The sequence below is a fragment of the Patiria miniata genome, unplaced genomic scaffold, assembly GCF_015706575.1.
Source record: "Patiria miniata isolate m_02_andy unplaced genomic scaffold, ASM1570657v1 HiC_scaffold_6, whole genome shotgun sequence".
Taxonomy (NCBI): Eukaryota; Metazoa; Echinodermata; class Asteroidea; order Valvatida; family Asterinidae; genus Patiria; species Patiria miniata.
This window is the reverse complement of record NW_024037073.1, coordinates 10,383,296-10,400,510: the sequence shown is the minus strand read 5'-3', so window position 1 is coordinate 10,400,510 and position 17,215 is coordinate 10,383,296. Positions and strand designations below refer to the sequence as shown.

The following is a 17,215-nucleotide window of genomic DNA, read 5'->3' as shown; positions in this document are numbered from 1 at the left end:
CTTTAGACTTATTTGAAGAATTATGCGTATTAAAACAATGATAATTCAACATATATTTTCTTATATGTATAAATAAAAGTAGTTAGCTGTAAGGTATGAATTTTTATTTCTGTGTTTCACAATTAACATTAGAGTCAGGAATTGACATTTCACAATATGCACTAATGACATGGACACTAAGCATTAAGTTCAAAGACCTTCTTAATGTTGTTCTTTGATAGACATACCTTATTTCTGTTGTTTTATTAATATACATATATCAAAGAGCAACATTACGAAGGTGTTTGATCTTAATGCTTAATTTCAATATACTAAGCAAAGAGCATATTGTGTAAGTTTAATTTCTGATTTTAATGTTAATTTTCAAAGAAAACTCAAAACTTACAGCTATACAGGAAATATCTGTTAAAAATTAAAATTTAATTAATGCGCAAACAAGCCCAAAGATTTGGCACATTTTGAATCGTAACGTTTTATGTCACCAGAGACGAAATGTAACGACAAGAACATTAAAACGAATGACAAAAAACGAATTTGCTTTTTCAATTCAACACCGATTGCTTCACGAGACGAATTTCAAAGATTTTGGACGAATCGGAATGCTAACAATTTGAATAATACTGCACCTTAAATGAAATCTAGTGGTGGCTTTTTGAAATTCAAATTGAGAATTGAGCTTGGCGATGTTCGGGGACGAAATTAAAGTATCGATATAGGGAATTCGTGTGATACAAGTGTTAAAATAGCCGGGAAAACCTATACTAGACACCAGACTTGTATAAATCGTGATTTGGACTCGGACTCGAGTCTCATTTTTCGTGACTCGGACTCGGACTGGAGTCACGATGACTCGGACTCGGACTCGGACTCAGAGTCGGACTCGACCCTGCAGAATAAGACTTGGATTCGGACTCTATACCTGCGTGACTCGGGACTCGAGCAACTGAAAATTACCACAAATCGCTTTTTTCCCAACAATATATTTCAAAATATTTTGAAGACGATCAAACAAGCCTGAGAAGCGATACAGTCTGTGTTTTGTAGTAGAAACACATTTTAGTACTATACATACACACAGCGTGTGCGGCTGGCTTGTTTCCGATATATTGATTTGGAAAATCAATTTATCGAGACATTTACACCAGCATCCACACTTGATATTGCGTAAATGCAAGCTTGATATTGTTTGGTACCAGATTATCCTTTTCAGACACATGTTTCTTGCCTTATTTGACATGTTACACACGTCTTTTTTAAATTCATTATATTAAAGAAGAGCTGTGAAAAAATGGAAACAGTTACACTGTGAGGTTTAGCAGTACGTTGTACCTCAAAATGTATTTCCAAAAAAACTGTATTAAAAGTGACTCGAGACTCGGACTGGGACTCGACCATTGACCCGTGACTCGTTCTTGGACTCGACCTGCTTGACTAGCGACTCGATATTTGGTGATACAAATACAAATCTGTAAAGGTGATAATCGAATACAAATCTGTAAAGTAGTTTTCCATTAAACCTGATGTCATTGCAACGATGCATTATAGTACCCTACCTAGTAACGTTCCGCTGTCGTAATACATGCATGTTACATGTACATGCACTATACGGTCTTTTTTACTCAATAATTGCAAGATTGGAGGATGCATAATTCATGCAGTTGTTGCAGTGCAGGCGCATGCGCACAAATGAACCCGCCCTGCGAAAGGGGAATTATTGTAAGGCCGCAAATGATTCAAATGTTTTAATATAATAACTAGCCATGAGTGCAATTTCTTTCATTTCAAATGAAGTGAGTATACTATCATATTGCTTTTCAGAGTGAAGCTCCGAAATAGTGTGCGGAAAAAGAACATTTGCGTCAAGTGTAAACCGGCTTTAACTGTATATTATTCGTTTTTTGGCAAGCAAGCGCCAGGCCACAGCCACAGCAAATATAATAAACATGTTCAGAGCAATCCCGTATAATTCCCTTTATTTTAACCAAGAAAACCTTACATTTCCAGGTTTGGCATCCACAACCCTCTGAATTGAGCCACTTCTTTTGAGTTTCCTTTTCGCAAAAAGAGATCCGCATTTCCAGTAGACGTTTTCCGGTTCCCGATCTGATGGGAACGGAAACAAGTATACACTGCGAGAACTAAATCATTGTCGGGTTGCAAGTAATTAATATTTCCAATCTTGACTAAATTCGAAACAGCTTGTCTACTAAGCCAAACAAGTCTTCGATTTCTGGTATGGAGCTTGCCCCCAAAAGTCGTGCGGCGCGCGAATTTATTTTCCGCAGGTGGGGTAATCAAATGTCATACATAATTCAGTTTTCCTTTGAATCGTTGCAAGACACTTCATTTCTCGTTCTCTTTTTTCCCTTAAAATAACTTTATCTCAACAATAAATTCAGAGAAGAACAAAAGTCCATGAAAATGAGTAGTGATGAGGTGGATTCGAACCAGGTATATTTGTATCCATAGCTCATCATGCTGTCCACTACTGTGGTAGCTCGACGACGTTCGTATAAAAATGCTTTAAATGTGACTGGTTGACTAAATAACAACTATGCTCTTGATGTCATTGTTCTGTTTCATGAATAATCATACTCGCCATCTCGAAAATATTTAATCATTCATTACTTTGGATCGATTCACCTTCGCAAAAGAAATTCGCGTGCGGCAAAGCGTTTTTTTTTTCCCCTCACTTTTTTCTCTTCAAATCTCGGCTGATGTTGCAGATGATGACGCTTCGATCCCCTTAAAACTCTCAACATTATCCTTCAGGGTTGAGCTTGAGGTGACCTCAGTAAGGACATAAAGCTTGAGAATCCTACACCCACTAACGATCTCGATCGACACGGATATCCTTCGGGAAATTTGGATAGTCAGGACAAAAATCAAAGGAAACCGTAACGTCATATCATTAATCAAGGCGCCCGGGTCTACCCGGATGCGTAGCTCTATGGTGGCACCTCAGATTCTGGCACGCAAAAAGAGCAGTCGAGCGGCGAGGCCTCGCCGAAGTCTGGTTCCAAGACCAAAAGATTCTGACCATTCGTGATGAATCTTTGGTCAGGCAGCCTCTGTGGCTAAAAATAAACATGACGGCATTGATGGCCATTTTTCAAAGCTCGGCTTCGTTTCCGATTTCGCTTTATCACTTTTAGCTTTTATAAATGTTCTGAGCAAAAAGGAGGAATTCCTACCGTTTTAGTCACGTGACGTAAATTGTAATTCAATGTATGTACCTTTCTTTTGTTTGTAAACATTGGCGCCATTTTGTATGGGCTGCCGTAAGCGCATTAATTGAAGCCGTGGTTGGCAACAAATTTTTCTTAAAAAGTCCTCATCAACACATAGTAAAAAGGCATATTAAGGAATTATTTTGTAGCTTTGTTGAAAACGTTGTATTTTGAAGTATCAAATAATATTTTGGTGATCTGTAAAACCACTTCTTCATTTTTGCAGTGTTGGACCTTCCATAGTTTTGCAGGCCGTGGTTGGCAAAAGTGCAGTTTGCCAACCAAGCGCAGAAAGGTCTATTAGCTAAGGCTACCGGACCTAAATTCATCAGGAATAGTCAGAATCTTTTGGTCTGGGAACCAGACTAGGCCTCGCCGCTCGCGTATTTTTTTTTCCTAGGAGGGTTAGGGGCATGTCATGAATAATTCAGTTTTTCCTTTGAATCATTGCAAGACTTAGGTTCTCGTTCTATTTTCCCCTTAATTTAAAATTATCTCAGTGATAAATTTGGAGAAGAAAAAAATTAGCTGATGAAAATGAGCAGCGACGACGTGGATTCGAACCAGGGATCTTTGTATCCATAGCTCATCTCGCTATCCACTAGGCTACTGCGTGGTAGCTCGACGACAACCGTTCTTTAAAATGCTTTAATGTATTGTAACTAGTTGAGTAACTAACAACAATGCTGTTGATGTCATTGTCCGTTCTCATGGATAAACATGAATTATTCATGACATTGCCCCTAACCCTCCTAGGAATAAAAATTACGCTCGCCGCTCGTGCTATTTTTTTTTTTGAGGGCGCTGCTCTGTGGCGACCACCCGTGTGCATTTTCTGTCTCGTCTTTTTAGTCTTTTCGTCACGTTTTTAACCCGTGTTTCGTAAGTTTTTACCCTTTTTGATGTGTGTGAGGTGTTATACTAACCTCAAGGAACATGTTGGTGCGCCAGTTTTTATTCTCTGCACTGTTAATCGGTGGAATTCGTCATGCTTCTACTCAACTAGCTGAGCTCCCTGCGAGTACAGTTTATGAACGGCCATTGCCCATTGTGTATACACGGGAGACATTGTTAAAACTGAGGTCAACGGTCACAGCCACACCTAGTCTGGAGACGGACATTCCACCTGAGGCCCGCTCGACCCAACGTAAAAGAGGCAAGAAAGGAGGCATCAGAGTGCGACTTCGTCGGCGGAAGTACAATCCTCCTCTACCTTCAATAATTTTAGGTAACACTCAAAGCCTTAGAAATAAACTTGATGAGCTGAAAGCGTGTACAAACTACCGCTATGAATTCAGAGACAGTAGCTTAATGTGTTTTAGCGAGACCTGGTTCAATCACACTGACACCACTTTTGACACGAGCATTGAAGGCTTTTCATGTGAACGATTGGACAGGACCGCAGAGTCTGGCAAATCTACTGGAGGTGGCGTATGTGTATATGTTAACAAGCGCTGGTGCACCAACGTAAGTGTTGTGGAACGCTTATGCTCACCCGACATTGAACTGCTCACGGTTGGTTTGAGACCCCACTACCTACCCCGAGAATTTAACCAAATTTTTGTAACAACTGTATATATTAGCCCTTCTGCAGATGCCGACATTGCCTCATCAAAAATTGCCGAACTGATAAATAATCTTGAAACTCGGGCTCCCGATGCGGTGAAGCTTGTTTTAGGTGACTTTAATCACTGTGAACTTGAGCATACACTTCCTCACTATGACCAGTATGTTACGGTTCCCACCAGGAAAGACAAGATTCTAGATAAATGTTATGGCAACATCGGAAAGGCCTACAAGACACATGGAAAAGCAGGTCTCGGCCTCTCTGATCACAACATTATTCATCTTCTTCCTGAATATAAACAAAAGCTGAAACAACATAAACCTATTATCACAAGAACCAGGAAGTGGACAAACGAAAATATTGAAACCCTCCGAGGATGTTTTGAATGCACAGACTGGGATGTCTTTTTCGGCCAAAACTCCATTGATGAAGCCACAGAAGCGGTGGGAGACTACATCAAGTTTTGTGAAAACTTGGTTATTCCTGAGGTGGAACACAAATTTTTTCCGAATAACAAACCGTGGATAACCAGAGAAATCCGTTGCCTTCTGGAAAGGAAACACAAAGCTTTCTGTGATGGAGATCTTACTGAAAAGCGGAGAGTGCAGAGGGAGATAACCAAACATATTCGTCAAAGCAAGAAGAAATATGGAAAAACCATCGAGGACAATTTCAGACAGCACGATTCAAAAAAAGCTTGGGCTGGACTAAAGTCCATCACAGGAATTGGTAAGAAAACTAACTCCTACATTCCAACCTGCGACCCTGACACCTTCGCCAATGATCTTAATCAGTTCTACACCCGTTTTGATGACTCTGACTTCAGTCTAGTCAACAACCAGCTTTGCGACGATCTGCGGAGCCAAGTAGACGACTCCAATAGGATTGAGCTCAGCGTTCCTGCGATTGAGAAATCCTTCAAGCGTATCAAGGGCAACAAGGCATCAGGTCCTGATGGTGTTTCTGGGAGAATCCTGAGGTCCTGTCATAAAGAGCTGTCTTATGTATTTCATAGACTGTTTCAGTGGTCTCTGGACTCTAACATAATTCCCAAAATTTGGAAAACCTCAACTGTCATACCGATTCCAAAAATACCCAAACCCACAGCTATGAATGACTTTAGACCTATTGCTCTCACATCGTCAGTTATGAAATGTTTTGAAAGTGTAATTAAGGATCTTATCTTGGTTCAGACAAAGGCTTACACTGACCCTGCCCAGTTTGCCTATCGTTCGGGCAGAAGTGTGAATGATGCCATTTTAACACTTGTGCATTATATTTATGAACATTTGGATAAAACTCACAACCATGTCAGAACTTTGTTTGTAGACTTCTCATCGGCTTTTAATACAATTCAGCCTCATTTATTGACTGGAAAAATGGATAGAATGTGTGTCAATCCCCATATCTGTTTGTGGATTAACAGTTTTTTAACTGATCGAATTCAAAGGGTTTTATTTATGAACTCAGTTTCTAATTACATCCATATTAGTACTGGAGCCCCTCAAGGCTGTGTGTTGTCCCCAGTGTTATTTTCACTTTATTCCAGTGACTACAGAACCGGTGATACATCATGCCCTATAATTAAATATGCTGATGACACCTCTCTGACGGGATTGATTTCTATGAATGATGAATCTGTTTATCGCAAAGAGGTAGCTAATTTTGTTAAATGGTGTGATCTTAATTATTTAACACTGAATGTGTCCAAAACTAAAGAAATTGTGTTTGACTTTCGTAAATCGAAGACTGGTATTGAACCTATTTATATTAATGACACTAGGGTTGAAATGGTCGATAATATTAAGTATCTTGGTACCTCCATTGACAACAACTTGAATTGGAAGATCAATTCTCAGAAACTTGTGGCTAAGGCTAACCAGAGGATGTTTTTTGTCCGGAAGCTGAAATCATTCAGTGTTTGCAAAGACATTTTATTTCTTTTTTATCAAAGCGTTATCCAATCTATCATCACCTTCTGTATGATTTCCTGGTACGGTAACCTAAGAGCCATGGACAGACACAGACTGGAACGTGTCACCAAATTGGCCTCCAAAACAATTGGCCTGGACGTTAGGGATTTACATTGTATGTTTGAATCTGCAATTATCTCTAAGCTACATGACATAATGCAAGATCCTTCCCATCCGCTCCATTCTTCGGTGGTTGTCAACAAATCAGGAAGAATTCGCCCTCCACGAACCCGCACTAAGCGCTTCAGAATGTCATTCTTGCCTAATGCATGCCATCTATTCAACACTCAATTCAAAAGATAATCCCCTGTTTTTTTGTCTTGTCCTTTTTTTCCTGGTATGCTGGCATCCACTGACGTGTTTTTATTGTAAAGAGCTCTTTTTAATTGTGTCTCTTACTAGGTTCCTTGTTATAACAATCTGGTGTTTTTATTTGTTGGATGACAACCTTGTAATTTTTGATAGTCTGTAATTATAATCTCTGTCATATTGTCATATTGTGTTAATATTTTATAGTACCTTTTGTTTTTTACATCAAATTTTATTTATTTTGCATTCGTATATATCTATGGTCTTATTGTACATGTATAATGCACACTGGAAATCAATTTTCATGTTTTTTACGTGACGAGTATAATAAATTGAATTGAATTGAAATTGAATTGAACCCTCCTAGGAATAAAAATTACGCTCGCCGCTCGTGCTATAGTCTTTTTACATGCCAGCATCCGGGGTGCGCCACGTGTCTGGATATAAGCGCGTGGGACTTGACTAAAGGCTAACCATACAGCGACAACCGACATTATGTATCTGTGCTGCCGGCCAGGCTGCGTATTTTTGCCAGGCTGGTCATTAGTCTGCTCCCTTATATACTGCGCTGATTAAAAAGTGTTAGCAAGTTCCAGATACAAGACCATGACTTCCACACACACGTCTGGCTTCCATACACACAATAACAAAAACACACAACACCGTCTGCAAATGGTACGTGCCTGACTATTCTGTGCAAAATATTTGGGAGCCCAGAAAGGCCACATAAAGATTATACTCAATCATAACTTAGCAAAAACACGTTATAAAATTTTGCAGCAGCAGGATTCCAGTCAAACCAGTGAGTTTGGCAGTTTTGAGACTTACATTGAAAAACAAACTTGTTTAATTTGCCGACGCGCATGGCTACGGCGACGAGCGCATATATACCAAAAACCGGAGCTTTTTTTTTGCCTTATGTGGCCTCCTTCTATGTATAAAGTGTCTACGTTTGGAACCAAGACTAGTGTGTGTGTGCATAGTGATAGTGGCAACGTACTATTTCAATAGTTCGCGCTACACGGCACGCCTATGTAAACAGAGCAAGGGTCATCTAGGAAATTCTGCTGAATCATTCAGACAAGTAAACGTGCAACTGCAGTGCTTATGAAGCTTCTCATCATTTAGAAGAGTTTAAAAACAAGTATGGACCTTTTGCTTGTTGTGTCTTTCGTTGTCGGTAAGTGATATATTCGATGTACTACTATATAAGCGTAATATATTTCGTTTTACAGTTTTGGATTTCCTTAAAAACAAAAACAGTAAACGAACCGATGACCGTTTTGTCGTTTTACAGTTTTGTAAAACGGCAAACGGTATTAAGATAAATACGGTTATTCCGTTTTATCAGTTTAGTAAAATGCATTACAGCATAACGATCAATGATTTTCGTTTTACAGTTTTACACAAATAAGTTTGATAAACAGCAAAACGGTCAGCATTGAATACAGACTGTTTTTTACTCCAGTGTCATAGTTAACAGTCCGTGGTGCATTTTGTGGCGGTGGGCAAGGGGGAGGAGGGTTGAGGGGACCATGCCGTGCACGAAGAAGTGTTACCTCGGCATAATTAATGCGTGGTGTGATTCCAGGTGTGACCTTGACCCCCATCTACTGCGATTCAGTTGGTGGGGCTTGAAGAGTTGCAAACAAAAATGGCGCTGGAAAATTTCATGGAGGAAATTTCAGAATAGATGCAGGGTGGTAAGACGTACAAAGAAGTTGCAGATATGTTGAAGGAAATTGGAGTGGCCAGTGCGGCTCTTTAATAGCCAATATTCTCAAATTATGTCGTGAGAACTAGAACGACATAAATGTAAGGAGGGCAATTTCACAGGTAGGGACTAGATCCCAAGAACACATTAATATACCAAGGTGCCGCATTGCTATAATTGCCAACTTAAACCTGAATAAAAAAATGATCGACAAGACTATTGACCGTTTTGACATTGTCATGTTTTTGTAAAACAACACTCTAAAAATAAAGTAACTAACCGTTTATTGCTTTTTACAATTTACAAAAACAATAAAAAGGTAATCGTTTTTGGTGACTTAATACCGTTTGACCGTTTTACAAAACTGTAAAACGACAAAACGGTCAATGGCTCGTTTACTGTTTTTGCTTTTGAGAAAATCCAAAACGGTAAAACGAAATAACGGTATGTCCCGGGATTACCATAGCGTGTCATGATCATCATGCAGAATGTACTATACGGTTTACTGTACGTGCGTCCTACCATGATACACTGCATACACTGCTGGGCTATTATGGCCCGAGAGCGGTATTTCATGGTCGACTGACTCCAGACATCTAAATATAGTGCAGGTCAACAATGGGGATATATTTGTCGCTTTCACGGGCACTGAAAGCTGGTGGTTTGCCTGCATCTTTTTTTTGTAACACAAAAACCTAAATTTATCATTTCAGCTTGTGCACTTGTTCTACCCATTATTCTAAATATACACTTAAGCGAGAGAGCAGGCGTTAACAAGCTTGATCAGAGGTTTGGGGTGACTGCACTTCAGATTTGCAGATTCGATGCATGCTTGGCAAATACAACTACAAACGACAGTGCATATGACTGCACTGATTTCGCGGAACATCTCCGCTATATGAATAATCTGTCTCGTCAATGTTTGTGTGCGTGTTTGTGTGGGTGTGCGTGTGCGCGTACGCGTGCTGTCTTGAAGGATGAAGGGGTATTGGGTATGACATTAAACATGTAGTCATACACTCTAAAACACTCCAGTTAAAGAGCCTATCAAACGTCAAACAATGACATTAATATTAAACAACGCCACGCTCAAGAGTTGAAACACCCGACACACGTGATTGTAAGGCTACCCAGTGGATCAGCGTACCGTGCTTTAGCTCAGAAAATCAAAAGATCTGCGCGTGTTTATAAATCGAGGACACACGTGCAACACCATCCATAAATCAAGGACCGAAACCGAATCGAGAACTCATCGGTTGGAAAAACCAATGAGAGCTGTTGCAAAAAAGTTACAGTTCAAAAGAAAAGGGAAGAGGAACAAACTAAAATCTTTGATTTACACCAGAAACAAACGTACGTGTCGGCTCACGTTTGTCGTTTAGTTTAGGTCGTTTTCCCCTCAAATATATTAGCAATGCAATATATCCTACACTGGCGTAAATTTACTGAAAACAATTATGTAAGTACCTATAATACTGGCAAAATGACGTGTCGCTTGACAGTATCGAGTTCATAAGCTACTGTTAGATGAAAAATTGAAATTGAAATTGCTCAATCCATTCCAAGAATATCACCTGTCCATTTAAACGCAATAACCCTAAAACCTGTTTCGTCAAAAAGCAGTTTATAGTGTATTCTTACATTTTGAACAACAAAGGAAATGACGCAATACTTGTTTCAACACTGTCAACAACTGTATAGTATACAATATCTATAATAACAACCCTTGTTAAGCAAACAATATGATTTATAAAAATCCACTTTTTTTTAAAAGACGGACCTTCCAAAGGACTGTGTTGGATATTTTAACCTTTAAACTTAGGTTTATCGCTGGTGATACTTGAAGACAATTTTTGTGACGACGATTCTTGAAATTGCATTTTTAGACGAAAAAGCTGTTTAAATGGTGATATTCTTTTAACGGATTGAGCATTTTCACTTTACACTTTTAATTGTTACACTTACACACCTGCCCAATGTGTGCTTTCGACAAATCTGTAGAGTACACAGAGTGAACAATTCAGGCCGTTAGTATCCTGTTTTCGTTATTCATACCCCCCAAACACACGTTTCATAAGTATTGTTATTATAAAACTAGCTCGTCGAGAAACAAATGTTTGGCACTTCACAACACTGAATAGGTCTAATGTGAAGATGTGCGTTTTATCGACATTGAAAGCTTCATTCTTTTCGCAAATAACCCGCATTGATATTAAAGACAACAAAGTGTTCCATTTATATATTCGCTCATTTTCCCATGAGTTTGGTTTGTTTCTAATCTTGACGGGAAAGTCTGTATTAAAGACTCATGTACACATTTAGGCTTAAACAAGGTATACTCTATTGATGGTTCTGTCATACAGTATCTGCAGGGCTGTTATGGATGCTGCGGAAGTTCTTTGAGGGAGGATGGTGCTACAGCAAGGCTCGTCTTGACGGTAAAACGGTTCTCATCACCGGGGCAAACACCGGTTTAGGCAAGGAGACAGCAAGAGATCTCGCCAGGAGAGGTATGATGTCGTCCCCTTCTTATTGTTTCTGCCCCTGAAGGGAACAGAGGGCCGTAATATAGGCATACTGATAAGACCCTTATTGAAGTGAATTCATTGACGCTCGCCACCTAGCGGATACCTCGAAGATATTGCTTTTAATACATCCAGTCCCTACAACCTGCATACATGCTATCCTGCAGCACCACCAGTTGCGTTGGGTGTTTCCCCACGTGGTTGTCGGCAAATACCCGCAACAGTGAGCCCAACCTTTTGTTCAATAGTGTCAAAGATCGTTATTCTCTCTTTTTGGATTTTGTTTGTTTGTTGGGGTTGTTGGGGTGTTTGTTTGTTTGTTTGTTTGTTTGTTTGTTTGTTTGTTTGTTTGTTTGTTTGTTTGTTTGTTTGTGTGTTTGTTTGTTTGTTTGTTTGTTTGTTTGTTTGTTGGGGTGTTTGTTTGTTTGTTTGTTTGTTTGTTCATACGCTCATTTGGAAGCCGCGATAAAACTCAGTTTTCACATACCAACTTGACTTTCCCCTATATGCACTTCGAGCAGGTAAACTCTTGGTGGTGCAATTCATCGCGATTCGTTCCATTAATGCTTCAACTAGAGGGCTGCAGGCTGGATAGACTAGACCGTTGATTGGGCACGGGAACGGACATCCGGAGGTTGCAGACTCAAACCCCGGTCCATCAAATTTCTTTGTTCAACTTAAAAAAAGTATTGAAGTAGCTATATGTATATGGGAATAGAAAAGCTAACTGTTTACATGGATGTTTGTTTGAATGCTGTAGGGGCTAGAGTGATAGTGGCGTGTCGTGATATTGCCAAGGCTGAAGAAGCCGTGGCTGACATCCGCAAAGACACCGGCAGCGACAATCTGGTAGTGGTCAAACTAGACTTGGCTTCCCTGGCCTCGGTGAGAGAATGTGCAAAGAAGATCAAAGCAGAGGAGCCCAGGCTTAACATTCTCATCAACAATGCGGGTGAGTTTGTCATTTGAATATGTTGGTAGGGAGTACAGTTTTCAAAAATGAAATTGAGAATCATAATCCTTCAACTCATCTAACGGAGCTTTGCAATGATGCCTTTAATAGATCGAAGGCCAGGGGCCTCCCACGTTTAAGGGGGCCTCCAACAAAATGCTTACCACAATGTAGTCCTTGTGAAGGGGAACGAAGCCGCTTAGAAATTTGAGAAAGTTCATAGCTGGGCCGAAATGTTAAGTCCCGGACCGGTATCCTCAGTTGATTAATACAATTTGTATTGGTTTTTGTTTTCTCCTTGTACCACCTTTCATGACCGGCAGCAAGCTCGAAATTTGCCTGTACATGTACATACAAATTCTGAATTCATGTTTATTTCGACGTGATTCCTCCAAAAAATAAACAAACAAACAGAAGAAGGGGCTTAAGACAAACAGCATTGTCTGGAGGGTAGTCAAAGCCTATTGCTAATATGTTCGAATAGCTGTACAAACTATCCGGATAAGTTGTATACACACTATTCCGAGAAACAATATATAGATGTAAATATTGATAAATTCTCTCCCTATGATAATCTATAGCCGTCTATATCTATAGTGTTCAATCCGGCAGTGCACGACAGGGAAGTGGGGTCGTCACGAGTGAATAGAGAGATGATAATATATTGTTGAGAAGGTATATTGTTGACGCCCACCTTTTCTGGTTTGTATTTTAGAGAAATTATTCCGATTTTCAAACTTCCACAGACCATCGATTTTTGTCAAATTCGGGCAATATATACTGAGCCCAATAGTGCAGGGGGAAAGAAGCCTGTGTACTCATGCTCGTGTATATCGGAGATTTCTCATTGTTTGGAGGATGGGTCCCAAACCTAATGGTAATATTTCTCGTCAACTGCTTGGGATTTAGGAAACATGCAGTGGAAATTCAGCTCATCTTTTGTTCATGCACGTTACTATGTGTTGCAACAATACATACAAGATCGTAATACTTGTTTTCATTGGCAGTGACAAGAAAATGACATTTTTTTAAAATTATTAGCAAATCCTTTCATCAGTACACGCAAGAGGGCGCTATTTGGCTTGTGTCACACAAGGCACTCCTTGTCAAAAGTGTATATGAACGGTACCAAAATTAGCCCTTCAAAATTACCCACAAAAGAATGTTTTGAAAAAGTACTGGCCACTGCTAATGTCCAAACAAGCTGTTTAACATGATAAACAAGTAAGAAGTGGAACTTACTTCCAAAAATGAAGACAAGTTTGATATACATGTATAGTTGTACACAAAGCTATGGAGACACCACTGTTCTACGTTGAATGACATCACGCTTTGGCTCATGAATATGGACATTTCATTAGCATAAAAACTAAAATGTTAATTTTCTCCCCTTTACTGCTACAAAGGAGGTGGAACGTCATAGTTATATGGCAAGAAAGCTGTTTTAAATGTATTTCAGTCATAAAAATCCTCAGAGAAATTCATTTCATGGTCCTTTTAACTTTTTTGCCGGTTGTAGGCCTTTGTAAATTATTTAAATTAACACACACACACAAACATCGATTGTGACCCGCAGACTCATTTTCTGGGATCCTGTTATACGGAGCCGTAAAAGTTTACTGAAAGTTTCTATGGGAACTTTGTTGCAGGTATCATGATGTGTCCCGAATGGAAGACAGAAGACGGGTTTGAGATGCAGTTTGGTGTCAACCATCTGGGCCACTTCCTTTTGACTAACCTCCTGTTGGATCTCATCAAGTCTTCAGCCCCAGCCCGCATCGTCAACGTCTCGTCAATTGGCCATGAATTATTTGGTAAGATGTGGTGGGACGACATCAACATGAGGGCCAACTATGACCCCATGGCAGCCTACGGCCAGAGCAAGCTTGCCAATGTGCTCTTCACAAGAGAGCTGGGCAAACGTCTCAAAGGTAAGGTGTTGGAACTTCATTTACATCGACATATAAAAGCTACCAAGTATTATACAGTCCACTCGAGTCCACTCCCCGAAAATAATCAATTGCGGTAACTTTCTAGTTGCCCTTTAGGCTTGATCTTGCCATCAATCTTTTGAACTTCAAGCTTGCAACCTAGTCAGACTGTCAGGCCTAAGTCAAGGGTGCTACCAGATACCAAAACATGACTATATGTATTTGTTCTCATAAGAGTCATGTGCAATAATGGTATGTTATTGAAATCTTTGATTAGGGACTGGAGTGACTACTTATGTCCTGCATCCTGGTAATGTATATACAAATCTCATCCAGTACATGATGGATGGTGTGACCTTCCGCTGGCGGATCATGGCTTGGGTCATGTCTACGCCCCTTGGCAGGTTCATGACGAAGACGCCAGTGCAAGGGGCTCAGACGTCCATCTACTGCGCAGTGGCTGAGGAGCTGGCAGAGACCACCGGTCTTTATTTCAGGTAAACATTGACTGGGGCTACACACAGCAGACTAAAGCACCTGTCTATCCTATAATCCTTGTTTTATCCCATCCATTTGATTGGGTGGATTCGATCCGGACAAATTAGTACGTAGACCGATGAGAGTTCCACTGCGCCAACCGAATCACCTCTTAAGGTAGTGGCAAAGTGATGAATTTTTCATGATGGGGGGGGGGGGGGGATTGTCCATGGCTATCCAGCCAAAGATTGTGCTTTTTCCATGCAGTTTGGAATTCCCATCGCTAATTGATCTATGAGATGCATATCTAATGCCTTTTTATCAACTCACACTACGTACCAAGCAAAAGCTTTATGTCTTGTACGAGCTGTTTCCTTTCCCACTAATGTAAAGTTAAATATAATATCAAAAAAGAGAAGCCAAAGAGGCCTCACTCGGATTCAAAACCGAAATAAGTGATTAGATTTCACGTTCAATTTTAATCAGTCCAAGAACCTGTTGCAATTCCTGTCGATCCTGCGGGAACTGCATGGGCAAAAAATCGAGGCCGACCGTAATGGATGAGCAATATTCTTCGCACTGGGACACTTTGTTTATTCTACAGAATATGCGGTTCATAAAGACCCGATAGTTTCGATTATTGGATTACTGAACATTACATATTGAAGTTAGGCCTTAAACATATGAAGTCACTGTTGTGAATACTTAATTTGTTTTGCAGCGACTGTGCTCCGGCCAAGGCCAGTAAACTTGCTATGGACGACGATGCCGCTCGCCGACTGTGGGAACTCAGCGCTGAGATGGTTGGCCTGGAGAAGAAAGTGGAGTAAACTGGAGACGTGCCTTGATCGGATAATGACTGCTCGTAGAAAAAAAAAAAAAAAAACATTGAGTGGTAATGTAAAGATATGGGTTTTGGGGTTTTAAATGATGAATAATTCATGAAGAGCATGAATAATGAGATGTTATTTTGTGGTTGTTCCTTTTAGTGTACTTACCCCGCCAGCGTAATTGCCCTAGTTAACAAGTTTGGACATAATTATGTTCGTCGACGTATGTCATTTGATAATTCTATCTTGAGAACGATTTTTTAGCAACAGTATAAAGTTAACACTCCTTCTGAGCCAGTTTTATGCGCGACGGGGGTTGTACATGTAGTCATTGCATTACGGTAAGAGCGCTAGCGCTCACATGGTTTGTCCTCTTGCGAGCGGGCCGTGAAATAAGCTCAGACCGAGCCAACTCTTGTCTAAAAGTCGCAAACTTTTCCCTCATTTTTGGGGTAAGTTGGATTCTAATTAAGTATTGAGAAGATAATGTAAGGGATACGACATAGAAGAGGTTGGTTGATATGATTATTGTCAAACTGATTGATTCTTATAGTTTTGGGGTGTTAGTTTTGTGTGAAAGTGTCAAAACTTTTCTTAAGTTGAATGACCGTTTTCGTACACATTCACTGCACAATGCAGGCGCGGTTCTACGGGGGGGGGGGGGGGGGGGGGGGGGGCTGTAGCCACCCCGAAATTTTCCGTAAAAAAAAAATTGCATTAGCAAAAAGAAGAATTGTGATGTACATGCGAACGGTCTCCCCCAAAGAAGAAATAGCCGTGACAAGGGTGCATTAGTTAATATAGTGTGAATGATTTTAGGATTTTATTGGCGCTCCCCATTGATTTTTTTCAAGGGACTTCATTTTGGTCTTTCCCTGGGTCTTATTTGGATCTTCATTGTCGTCTCATTAGGATCTTTATTCGGATCTTCATTTGGATTATTTTGTACAATTGGAGAAAGTGAATTTAATTAAAACTTGATCAAGTGAATCAGCATAAACAGCCGTCTGAGTGTTCAAGTTCGATTCTGCTTGTTTTCCACCTTACTCTATCTTCATGGGGGTGAACCTGACCACTCTTATCATCTTTGGGGTTTGCCACCTCGCGACAGTAAATTCCGAAAACAAACCTAGCAGCAGCTCCAGCTTGTTTTATGTTACTGCATTGACGGAATCAGAATGATTAAGACTGAAAGAGAAATCCGCTGTAAATTATCATTAAGTTCATCAACATTCTTGGAGGAGCGTTTGAGATACATTAATTTTCTTTAGTATCTGCTTAGCTGTTCCTTGTTTTATAACCAGTTGTTACAACGTAGAAATGTGTAAGACTGTAAGATATTCTTAACTGTAGTTACAGAGCTGACTGGCATCATTCCAAATGCTAAACTGTACGTTTTAAGTTAGATTAAATAAGGAAAAAAGCAAAAAGGGAAGAAATTATTTTGTTTTATTATCAAAATGATTCGTAGAGAGTTTCCCGTATTTATTTTCCCGGTTTTTTTTTTTTTTTTTTTTTGTATCAGCACTTTGGATATGATTCTCATTCAGCTGGTCAGTGATCGCGACATCGGGGTCCCAGCTGATGGTTAATCCTTGCGGTATATATGACGAATATCATCATTTTTCTCAATCACCTTTGATATACTATCTCAAGTAGAATAACTTTCACAAGGTATTTAGTACCAGTCCTTTCTTTACTTTTATT

The 17,215-nt window shown here is 39.9% G+C and overlaps 1 protein-coding gene across 1 annotated transcript; it reads left to right on the top strand.

Annotated features, from left to right (window-relative positions):
* The first annotated feature begins 8,129 nt into the window (after nt 1-8,129).
* Nucleotides 8,130-15,550, top strand: LOC119743469 (retinol dehydrogenase 12-like). Its single transcript, XM_038219878.1, has 6 exons — nt 8,130-8,259; nt 11,157-11,303; nt 12,079-12,270; nt 13,920-14,201; nt 14,479-14,698; nt 15,400-15,550. The coding sequence occupies exons 1-6, from the start codon at nt 8,226-8,228 to the stop codon at nt 15,506-15,508; spliced, it is 984 nt and encodes a 327-aa protein (XP_038075806.1). The 5' UTR covers nt 8,130-8,225; the 3' UTR covers nt 15,509-15,550.
* Nucleotides 15,551-17,215: the final 1,665 nt, after the last annotated feature.

Excerpts from the sequence above, each read along its gene's own strand:
- LOC119743469 (XM_038219878.1), top strand. The coding sequence starts at position 8,226 with ATGGACCTTTTGCTTGTTGTGTCTTTCGTTGTCG. Across the intron at positions 11,304-12,078 it reads AAGAGATCTCGCCAGGAGAG|GGGCTAGAGTGATAGTGGCG; the intron begins GTATGATGTCGT and ends TGAATGCTGTAG. Across the intron at positions 14,202-14,478 it reads GCTGGGCAAACGTCTCAAAG|GGACTGGAGTGACTACTTAT; the intron begins GTAAGGTGTTGG and ends ATCTTTGATTAG.